The sequence below is a fragment of the Nicotiana tomentosiformis genome, chromosome 5 (genome assembly GCF_000390325.3).
Source record: "Nicotiana tomentosiformis chromosome 5, ASM39032v3, whole genome shotgun sequence".
Lineage (NCBI taxonomy): Eukaryota > Viridiplantae > Streptophyta > Magnoliopsida > Solanales > Solanaceae > Nicotiana > Nicotiana tomentosiformis.
The window spans coordinates 33,749,376-33,760,236 of NC_090816.1; the positions used below are offsets into that span (position 1 = coordinate 33,749,376).

General features: G+C 38.9%; 1 protein-coding gene across 3 annotated transcripts; it reads right to left on the bottom strand.

Moving 5' to 3' along the window:
* Positions 1 to 328: 328 nt before the first annotated feature.
* Positions 329 to 2,774, bottom strand: LOC104111272 (glucose-6-phosphate/phosphate translocator 2, chloroplastic-like). 3 transcript variants are annotated; one of them, XM_009620938.4, is made up of 5 exons: positions 1,989 to 2,774; positions 1,683 to 1,908; positions 1,377 to 1,599; positions 1,066 to 1,279; positions 329 to 608 (listed from the first exon to the last, which is right to left on the bottom strand). In XM_009620938.4, the coding sequence occupies exons 1-5, from the start codon at positions 2,517 to 2,519 to the stop codon at positions 597 to 599; spliced, it is 1,206 nt and encodes a 401-aa protein (XP_009619233.1). In that variant the 5' UTR covers positions 2,520 to 2,774; the 3' UTR covers positions 329 to 596. The 3 variants fall into 3 exon arrangements, with proteins under 3 accessions (XP_009619233.1, XP_018631494.1, XP_018631493.1); XM_018775978.3 differs by lacking the exon at positions 329 to 608 and adding an exon at positions 643 to 820 and having other exon boundaries at positions 1,046 to 1,279; positions 2,130 to 2,647; XM_018775977.3 differs by lacking the exon at positions 329 to 608 and adding an exon at positions 646 to 820 and having other exon boundaries at positions 1,046 to 1,279; positions 1,989 to 2,647.
* Positions 2,775 to 10,861: the final 8,087 nt, after the last annotated feature.

Consider the following 10,861-nt stretch of genomic DNA (forward strand, 5'->3'; position numbering starts at 1 on the left):
AAGGATATCATGAAATTCGTTATGTAGCTTTATGTGAATCTATAACAATTTTGCAGAATTCAGTTGTTTGATTTCACACTTTCACTTTACCGAAGTTGGTATTGGAATAACAGGAAACGAGGACTTTGAACGAGTCGGCCATGTAAATACTGCAAGTCTTCGCTTTTCTATTTTGGCTTGAACCTTTCTATGGGAGATTGGGAGTGGTACTAATATTCTTTTTTTATGCAAATTCCTTTAACTTCTTCTCAATTTAAATAGGTCAAAACAGTATGGAAAATTAGTTTGTAAGACAAGTTTTTAAACTACTCCAGTTACATTCCGAATATGAAATAGAGCAAACTGAACATTAGAATTTATAATCATTGTACACTTAATACAAAATATTCTCATATTAATCTACAGTAGAAATGTTGGTAGAAATTCTTGGATGGGAGTTGCAGCTAGGATGAAACAGCATTTTGGTTTTCTTGATGTTTCCGGTCATTTGTTAGGAAGAAAATAATAGTCACTAAGATATATGATCTTATCTCATCTATAACAAGTGTTAGTCTAGTGCTGTCCACTTTTTACTTCCACCTCTCGCCAAACTTCACTTACTGCTTAGCCTGCAATAATAAAACAAGAAAAACAAATTTAGCTCAAAATGGACTAATTTTATAAGTGAATCAAAGGTTTCATTTGAGTGGTCACAATCCTTCTAGTTGTCTAAGCATGGGGTGCAAGTTGTCCATATGCTAGATTGATCATTTGATGGATCTTCATTGGTCCCCAAGTAAATATGAAAAGAAACTACAATGACAATATCAAATAATATAATCTCGTATGTTTTAAAAAGATTATCCCTAGTTTGACTAGGCACAAACTTAAATAAAAAAAGAAATACTTTTGAGATATGTGGTCTTAAATAAGCCATAATATTTGTGCCGATGTAAAACTTTTTAAACTTGTAGTCTTAAACTTGCCAGAGCATTTATGTGACTATAAATATTTCCTACTAAAGAAATATTGAAAGATATCAATTTTTTTGAAACTGATGAGTCACTACTTTTTGAATCTATTTACCTGTGAGTAGAGGAAAGTTCCAAAGATTGCAATGGCTGCACCAAGGGCATTAACTGGTTGAATTGAAATTTGGAAGATGATGATAGATGAGACTATGACAGAAATTCTCTTCGTAGTGTTACCAATGCTAAATGTGAGTGGGGAGATCTCATTTAGGGACATGTAAGAGACTTGATTGTACAAGTGATACAACACACTTTGGGCCACCACCCACCTAACCAAAAAAAGACAGACATCAGTTTACAAAATCTTGCAGATTTACAAATATAACCAAAGTGATGTTATCTCTAAAAACTACTCTATGTACTTACCATATGAAATTTGGGCCAATTTGGGAGACTGCATTCTGCCATCCAAGTGCCCATACTTGTGGACCCTCAACAGCAATAGCAAAGGGAGTCAGAATCAAAAGAGACATCATTGAAAGACAAGCATAGTAATTCATCCCTCCAACTGACTTCCCCTTCATCCCTTTCTTTGAGAATATATTTCTGAATACAAATGCCAAGTTTGATATCATTGCCCCCATAAAACCTGCATGTTATCAAGATTAAAAACTACAGAATTCTAAGATACAAATTTGTAATTGAGGGGTGAAACATGCATTTTGTTCTTACCTGTTAGATTGAAGTTGAGCTCAGTAATAGCAGCAAGTGCACAACCACCAATAATAGGCATAAGTGAAAGGTACACTGGCAATGGGAAAGTTTCACCCAAAAGTAAACTTGAAACCAAAACACTGAAAGCAGGCTCTCCACTCTTAATTATGTGAGTAAAGGAAACTGCAACTTTTGACATGCTCACTGTTGCAGCCACATGCCCAATTGTGTGTGCCATGGCAACCTAAAAACAATACAAGAAACATTTAGAACCTGAGTTTTGATGTCCAAAAATGAACTTTTAAAGATTCATAATTTACTTACAGGAAACAAGGCTTTCCAAAAATCAAAGTCAGTCTTTGGAGTTTCAGCAATTCTGGTAGCCCAAGAAACCAACATCATTAGAGAGCCAGCAGCCAGAGAAAGAGTGGAAGTAAGCCAAGGAAATGGGAATGCATTCAACACCTTCTTGTTGTAGATATTGAAGGCAACATTCAAAGCCCACCAAGTTGCAAAATAGAGCCCAATCTTGAGCTTCTGAGCAGCAGCAGCCTGAGCTTCTTGCCCAAACTCAATGCTGATTGGTATCGACTGTGGTCGACTAGCTTCATATGCATTGCACTGGACTAAAGGGTCCCTAGATTTGGACTCCTTTGATTCATCAGCGTATCCAAATCCACTTACTGCTGAAATATAGAGAGGCTTTCTTGACAAGATATAGGACTTGTCACATTTTCTAAAGGTGATGTTGTTGAAGGAACATGATGAAACATAAGGTTTAGAACCCCAGGAATTTTGTTGCAAGGGATCAAAAGTTGTGGAAACTGCATAAGATTGCCCAGCAGAGAAGGCCATTACTGTTAATAATTGAAATATAGTACTAAAACAAGTGTCTTACTACTACTATAAAAAGAAGACTATAAGGCTAGTAGTAGTACTAATATTTCTTTAGTTATAGACTTATACTTTTAGTATAAAGAGATGCAATTTGGGCACTTGAATTTATAGTAGTATTTCTTAAAGGTGATGGCAGGTTCTGTTTGGTTTTTTTTTTTTTTTTTTTTTTTTTTGTGGGGGGTTGGGGAGGGGGAGGGCTTAAAGTTATGGACCTCTCGAGGTAGTGAAGGCTAGTTGCAAATGTGCTGCCCATATACATATTGCGAAAGACAGGTAAATATCTAGAGTTACAAATGGTAAGTTTCTTGGCAAATTCTAATGTCACTTGAACTTGTACACAAATTGAATTTGGTACCTTGGCTGTTTCTTGTTGCGAAGGCTAGTGGTAAAAATCTAATGGAGGTACAATGCAATGTTTCTTGGAATATTCACATGTCACCTGACTTGTACACAAATTGAATTTGGAATCTTTTACTTTACTATTGGCTGTTTTTTTCGCTTTTTCATCATATTTAAGCATTTCTATGTCTGTGCTTCTCTTTTTCTTTTTCTTTTTCTTTTTCTTTTCCGACTTAAGTGGACATTGAAGCTATTGACTTGTTCCGAAGATTTTTATTTAATTCATTTTTCATCATAGTTTTGATTGATGAAACTCGAGCCGGTGTTAACGAGAGGCTGAAGGTTTGGAGACAGGCTCTTGAGTCTAAGGGTTTCAAGCTGAGCAGAAAGAAGACGGAATACCTGGAGTGTAAGTTCAGCGCTGAGCCGGGAAAAGTGGTTGTGGATGTGAGGCTTGACTCACAGGCCATCCCAAGTAGAGGCAGCTTCAAGTACCTTGGGTCGGTTATCCAGGGGGGAGGAGAGATCGACGAGGATGTCACACACCGTATTGGGGTAGGATGGATGAAGTGAAGGTTAGCATCTAGAGTCCTGTGTGACAAGAAAGTGCCATCGATACTCAAAGGTAAGTTCTATAAAGTGGTGGTTAGACCGGCCATGATGTACGGGGCTGAGTGTTGGGAAGTTAAGAACTCACATATCCAGAAAATGAGAGTAGAAGAAATGAGGATGTTGAGGTGGATATGCGGGCACACTATGATGGATAAGATTAGGAATGTTGATATTCAGGAGAAGGTGTGCGTGGCTCCCATTGATGAAAAGATGCGGGAAGCGAGGCTCAGATGGTTCGGGCATATACAGAGGAGGAGCCCAGATGCCCCGGTAAGGAAGTGTGAGCGGCTGGTTGTGGAGGGCACGAGAAGAAGTAGAGGGCGGCCGAAGAAGTATTGGGGAGAGGTAATCAGGCAGGACATGGCGAGACTTCAGATTTTCGAGAACATGGAACTTGATAGGAAGATGTGGAGGTCGGGTATTAGGGTTGTAGGTTAGAAGGTAGTTGAGTCTTGTCTTATTTCGTACCGTTGTGAGACTAGTCTGGTAGAGTTTTTGTCTAAGCTAGCTAGTGAAAATGTCGTGTCTTACTATTTTGCGTTTCAGTGTCGGACCAATTTAATAGCTATCGTTTTTGTTTTTGCTTTTTTTTTCGTTTTTGCTTTGCATCTTTCTTCTGGATTTCATGTTGTTCCTATTTTTCCTATAATTTCTGTGGTGATACTGATATTGTCTTATTTTGTCTTTTTGTGCTCTTGAGCCGAGGGTCTTTCGGAAACAGCCTCTCTACCTTTTCGGGGTAGGAGTAATGTCTGCGTATACATTACCCTTCCCAGACCTCACTAGTAAAATTTCACTGGGTTGTTGTTGTTGTTGTTTCGCAGTATATGTATTGTCATGATCGCAATAAGTTAACGTGTCAATATTATGATGCATATGAATAAAATTTTAAAATAATCTCTCAAGTTTAGTTTTTTGTTTTTGGATTGGTCCAAACATGTGGATACCCAACTTTAGATGCCTCATAGAAATCAAGGTATAATTCTGTTAACAAGATTTGCACTTCATAGCTATAGTGTATATTCCATAATCGCCCTACCAAATTAGAGTCATAATTGATTTGTGGATGAGACTCATAATTAAGCTCCAATACTACAATTAAAGCAATCTTGTGTGGCAATTGAAAGGTAAAACTATTATTTGCAGCGAGACACATGTTTGCTATGTAACAGGAACCTACACCCCAATGCCCAATGCAATCATATAGGCCAAATGTCAGACTTTCTAAATCTTCCTATTATTCCCGGTAGTTATTACAAATAATAGTTTAACCTCACAAGGGATAGAGCCAAGGCTGAAATTCAGACGACTTAACATTGTAAAAGATTTTTCGTTCTCTTCTTCATTTTCATGTTTTTTTGTTATGCGTCTATGAGTAACTGGTTGTACTAATGTTAGGTGATGTTTGGCTAAAATTTCATGTTTTTGTAAATAATTTATCTTGCATTATGTTTTGATCTTGTTAATTTTAGTGTGAATACTTGTGACTCAAGCTTAATAATGGTATTTATATGTAGAGTCAATTGAAAGTGATTTGGGGAGTTTGCATGCAAATTGACGTCAAAAAGGGAAGATTTTGAAGGAAGTATAAGTTTGGTGCCCAGATTGGCGCTAGGCACCAACCAAAACGCCAATGACAGAAGATCAAAAAGTTTGTTGTCTAGGTCGACGCTAGGCACCAACCAAAACGCCAAAAGTTGATTGTCCAGGTTGGCGCTAGGCACCAACCAAAACGCCAATGACAGAAGACCAAAAAGTTTGTTGTCCTGGTTGGCGCCAGGCGCCAAGCGAGACGCCAAAGGGCGGATTTTGTCCTAATTCGGCTGGAACTTGGGAATTTCAACCCTAAACATCTCCAACATGTATAAAAGAGGTTCTAAACCTATTTTGAGAGGCTGGACATTTTTTGGAGGCAAGAACATCACGTGGAACAACTTTTTGGAGGAGAAAATCATCGAGTTCTTTATTCCTTCATTTTTTCTTTGTAATTTGTTTATACAAAATACTTGAAAATTTGTTACTAGGAATATGAGTGACTAAGCACTCTAGTTTTTAAGGTTGTAGTTGACATGATTATTAACGTTTATTAATTACATCTTCGTTAATTCGGATTATCATCTCGTGGTTATTTCTTTAATTCTAGTTTTTACCTGTGACTTGTTGTAGCTACCATTTCACTCTACTATCTATGCTATGCTTGGGAAAGTCGTGTTTAGTTTAGAGTAGAATTAAAGAGAGCTAGTTTCTGAACCTGTAGCTCGGGGAATGATTTTGCGGTGCGGATAGGAATATGCCTAACAATCTTGCTTAATTGAATACCGTATTATAATCTGGATTAACAAGTGTGGTTATTGAATTTAATAGGACTGATAAACCAACCACAACCCTGGAATCTTCATCTCCTCTGATTAAAATCGTATTATACACATTTACATTCTCGAAACATTATTCGTTACTTATTTAATTTCCGCAATAGTAGATTAATCGAAAAATATCACTCTTGATTATCTTGGACAGTAAATTAATTTTAGTTTACTTAGTTAACAATTACTCTAAACCTCTGTGGGTTCGACATCCGACTTTCGAGTCACTTTATTACTTGACGGCCACGTACACTTGCGTGTACTTGGGGAACCAACAAATTTTTTGGTGCCGTTGTTAGGGACTTAGTTATTGATTGTTTATTTAAGTTAAGCTTTTATTCGTTAGTTGTTCAAGTTTTAATTTTTAGTTTGCTTTATTTGTGATAACGCAGGTTCTTCTCTTGAATTCGGAGGAGTAAAAGTGCGAACAACCTCCTTCCACTTGATCTTGAAATAGAACGAACACTTCACGGGGTAAGGAGGAAAGTCGAAGCTAGGACTAGAACAGAAGGAGAGTTGGACATTGTAGTTCAACCTCAACCACTTGAGATGGCAGGTCAGGAAGAGCGACCAGTGATCGAGGCCGCAAGGCCTTATCTTGCTCATATGACTCAGGCTTAGTGAAGCATAATATCACGGGTCACTTTGAGCTCAAACAATATATGGTACAACTTATTAGTTCACAGGGCAGTATGTGGGTTTATCTCATGAAGATCCGCAGCGGCACATTCAGAATTTTACTAAGAAGACAAATTCGCTGAGGACCAGATTCTTGGGTTTCAACAACGAGATGGCGAGACTCTTAGTCAAGCTTTGGAAAGATACAAAAAGTTACTCAGAGACTGCCCACATCATTGTCAAACTGATGAGGTGTTAGGTCACACTTTCGTTGATGGGTTGGACGAGACATCGAAGATGAATCTTGACTCGGCATGTGGGGGTAGTTGCATGGCAAGACCGTATAGTGAAATCCAGATCCTGCTAAACAATTTCATTGCTAATGATAATAATTAGCAAGGAGATAGGGAACCACGAAGAGCACTTAAACAGAAGGCATCAGGTGTAATTGAGCTTGATAATTTCTCAGCCATGAGGGCAGATATATCTAGATTAGCAAATCGGATGAATAAAATGATAATGCACCAAGCACAACAGATACAACATGTGCAACAAATGTCTACTTGCTGTGAGTTATGTGGTGAAGGTCACACAAGTGACATATGCCCCGTGAATCCTGAATCCATCTAGTATGTTGGACAACAAGCTAGAGGGCCGCTGAATCAAAATGCTCAATATGGTAACACATACAACTCGAACTGGAGGAATCATCCTCACTTCTCTTGGGGTGGAAATCAGAATAACAGGCCTCAAACTATTTACAATCAGCCACCTAAACCCCCACAACAAGCAAAGGAGAGTTTGACTGATATGATGAAAAAGCACTTGATAGACAATCAACAGTTGCGCACAGAGTTCAGAAATCTAGAGAGGCAGTTTGGGAAAATGGCTAACAATCAGAAAACTAGACCTGCTGGAGCTCTGCCAAGTGATACATAGAAAACTCCTCAAGTCAATGCAGTGATGTTGAGAAATGGGAGAGAGTTTGTAGAAGTGCCTAAGAAGAAAAAGGAGTCGTCTGAGCTTGAAGAAGAAAGAGTGCCAAAACCTGTAGAGGTAGATGAGAAAAATAAAACAGAGTCTGAGCATATATCAGAGTGGGTGCCACCCCTTTTCCTCAAAGATTGAGAAAGAAGAATGATGACCACAAATTTCTATATATGCTGAAGCAGATACACTTGAACATCCCTTTGGTGGACATGCTCTGTAATGTCTCAAAATATGTAAAATATATTAAGGATATAGTGGCAAATAAAAGGAGGTTAACTGAGTTTGAGACTGTCTCACTTACTGAGGAGTGCACTCCCAGGATTCAACATAATCTTCCATGAAAGCTTAAGGATCCGGGTAGTTTTACCATTCCCGTGAGGATTGGTGAAATTTATGTGGGTAGAGCAGTAGAGCCTTATGTTATTTGGGTGCAAGTATCAATGTGATGCCGTTGTCAGTGTTCAAACAATTAGGGCTAGGAGCTTCGAGACCTACCACGGTGATACAACAGTTAGCTGATAGATCTTATGTTTATCCTGAGAGGGCAATTGAGGACGTCTTGCTGCAGATTAGGAAGTTTATTTTCCCTACTAATTTTATCATCATGGACTACGAGGCTGATAAGTTAGTTCCTATAATCTTGGGACAACTTTTGTTGTCCACTGGAGATGCAATTATCAAAGTCCTAGAAGGTAAGATGATCATGAGGGTGTACAAAGAAGAAGCAGTCTTTAATGTATATCGATCCATTCATTTGCCTCGTCATTACGAGTACCTTGCCATGATTTCTGTAGTGGAAATAAATGAAGCAGTCGTGGATCCAAGTGCATTTAAAGAAGATGCACTAGAAAAGGCATTGATGTTGTTCAATCACTTGGAACTTGAAGAAGAGGTTGAGGAGATGATGCAAATTCTGGATGCATCTTGCGAATACATAAGAGAAAGATCCCAATTTGAGCCTCTGGATAGGCCAATTGTCCCGCTCCCTAAACCCTCAGTTGAGGAGGCCCCAAAACTGGAACTTAAGCCCTTATCGTATCATCTTCATTATGCATATTTGGGAAGTTCTAACACTTTGCCTGTGATTGTTTCCTCTCATTTGTCTAACTTGCAGGAAGAAAAGCTATTAAGGGTACTGAGGGAGCACAAGCGTGCCATTGGTTGGACAATGTCTAACATAAAGGGTATTAGCCCAGCATTCTGCATGCACAAAATACTCATGGAAGAGTGACACAAGCCTAGCATGGAACATCAACGCCGCCTAAATCCAATCATGAAAGAGGTGGTAAGAAAAGAAGTGATTAAGAGGCTCGATGCAGGTATAGTGTTTCCTATCTCCGATAGTAAGTGGGTAAGCCTTGTCCAATGTGTACCTAAACATGGGGGTAAGACTGTTGTAGTGAATGAACAAAATGAATTAATCCCAACTAGGACTGTGACCGGTTGGCGAATATGCATAGATTATAGGAATTTGAATAATGCTACACGAAAATATAACTTCCCTCTCCTTTTCATTGATCAAATGCTTGACAGGTTAGCTGAACAGGAATACTATTGTTTCCTTGATGGCTATTCGGGGTATAATCAGATTGCTATTACCCCGGAAGATCAAGAAAAGACCACTTTTACATGCCCTTATAGCACTTATGCATTTAAGAGAATACTATTTGGGTTATGTAATGCACCTGCGACTTTTCAAAAGTATATGATGGCTATTTTTACCGATATGGTGGAACGATTTGTGAAGGTCTTTATGGATGATTTTTCTGTATTTGGTCCCTCTTTTGATGAATGCTTGACCAATTTTGCTAAAGTGCTTGCTAGGTGCAAGAAGACTAATCTGGTACTGAATCGAAAAAAGTGCCATTTTATAGTACGTGAAGGTATAATGTTGGGGCACAAGGTGTCCAAAGATGGACTGGAAGTTGACAAGGCTAAGGTGAAAGCAATTGAAAAGCTGTCACCGCCAATTTCAGTGAAATGAGTTTGGATTTTTCTTGGACATGCAGGTTTTTATCGCCGATTTATAAAGGATTTCTTAAAATTTTCCTCTTCTTTATGCAGGTTGTTAGAGAAGGATGTGTTGTTCAAGTTTGACGATTCTTGTCTGAAAGCATTCGAGGAGCTGAAAAAGAAGTTAGTGAGTGCACCAATCATAGTGGCTCCTGACTGGAACGAGCCATTCGAGCTGATGTGTGACGCTAGTGATGGTGCAATTGGGGCCGTATTGGGCCAGAGGAAGAGCAAAATATTTCACTCCATTTACTACGCAAGCAAGACTCTCACTCCTGCTCAAATAAAATATACTGTGAAAAGGAGTTGCTTGCTATAGTGTGGGCGTTCGATAAATTTTACACCTATTTGGTTGGTACCAAAGTCATCGTGTACACAGACCATGCAATCATCCGATTTTTGTTCAAAAAGAAAGATGATAAACCAAGGCTAATCCGTTAGGTTTTACTCTTGCAGGAATTTGACTTGGAGATCCGAGACCGTAAAGGAACAGAGAATCAAGTGGCCGATCACTTGTCCAGGTTAGAAACTCGGAGTCATGTAGCTGAGGGAGATGTCATCAAAGAAACCTTCCCATATGAGCAATTGTTGGCCATTACTGTTGGGGAGGTGCCATGGTATGCAAATTTTGTAAACTATCTGGCAAGTGGAGAAATGCCGCCTGACCTTGAACCTCATGCGAAAAAGAAGTTATTGCGAGATGTAAGATCATATGTGTGGGATGAGCCATTTCTGTTCAAATCTTTTACCGATCAGTTAATGAGAAGATGTGTGCTCGAATCTGAAATAAATGTTATCTTACATGACTGTCATGCATCGCCTTATGGTGGACATCATGCGGGTGACAAAATGGCAGCCAAGGTGTTGCAATAGGATTTATAATGGACTAGGTTGTTTAAAGATGCTCATGAGTTTGTGAGGAGGTGTGATAGGTGCCAGAGAACAGGAACAATTATGAAAAGGCATAAGATGTCATTACATGGTTTTATGGAGGTTGAAATTTTTGATGTGTGGGGAATTGATTTTATGGGTCTGTTTCCCTCGTTCAATGGGTGCAAGTACATTTTGGTGGCCGTTGACTATGTGTCGGAGTGGGTGGAGGCCATTGCTCTTCCTGCCAATGATGCCAAGGTTTTGGTTAACTTTGTGACAAAACATATCTTTACAAGGTTTGGTACTCCGAGAGTGATGATAAGTTATTGGGGCACCCATTTCTGTAACAAGCTATTGGACAATGTCTTAGCGAAATACGGGGTCAAACATAAGGTTGCGACTGCCTACGATCCTCAAACTAGTGGACAAGTTGAAGTGTCAAATAGAGAAATAAAGCAGATTTTGGAGAAGACGGTTAGTGCAAGTAGGAAA

Bases quoted from the DNA above. Each gene is read 5' to 3' on its own strand.
- LOC104111272 (XM_018775977.3), bottom strand. From the start codon at position 2,519: ATGGCCTTCTCTGCTGGGCAATCTTATGCAGTTTCCACAACTTTTGAT. The intron at 1,909-1,988 runs GTAAGTAAATTA...TATTGTTTTTAG, and splicing joins TTTGGAAAGCCTTGTTTCCT to GTTGCCATGGCACACACAAT. The intron at 1,600-1,682 runs GTAAGAACAAAA...GATAACATGCAG, and splicing joins GCTCAACTTCAATCTAACAG to GTTTTATGGGGGCAATGATA.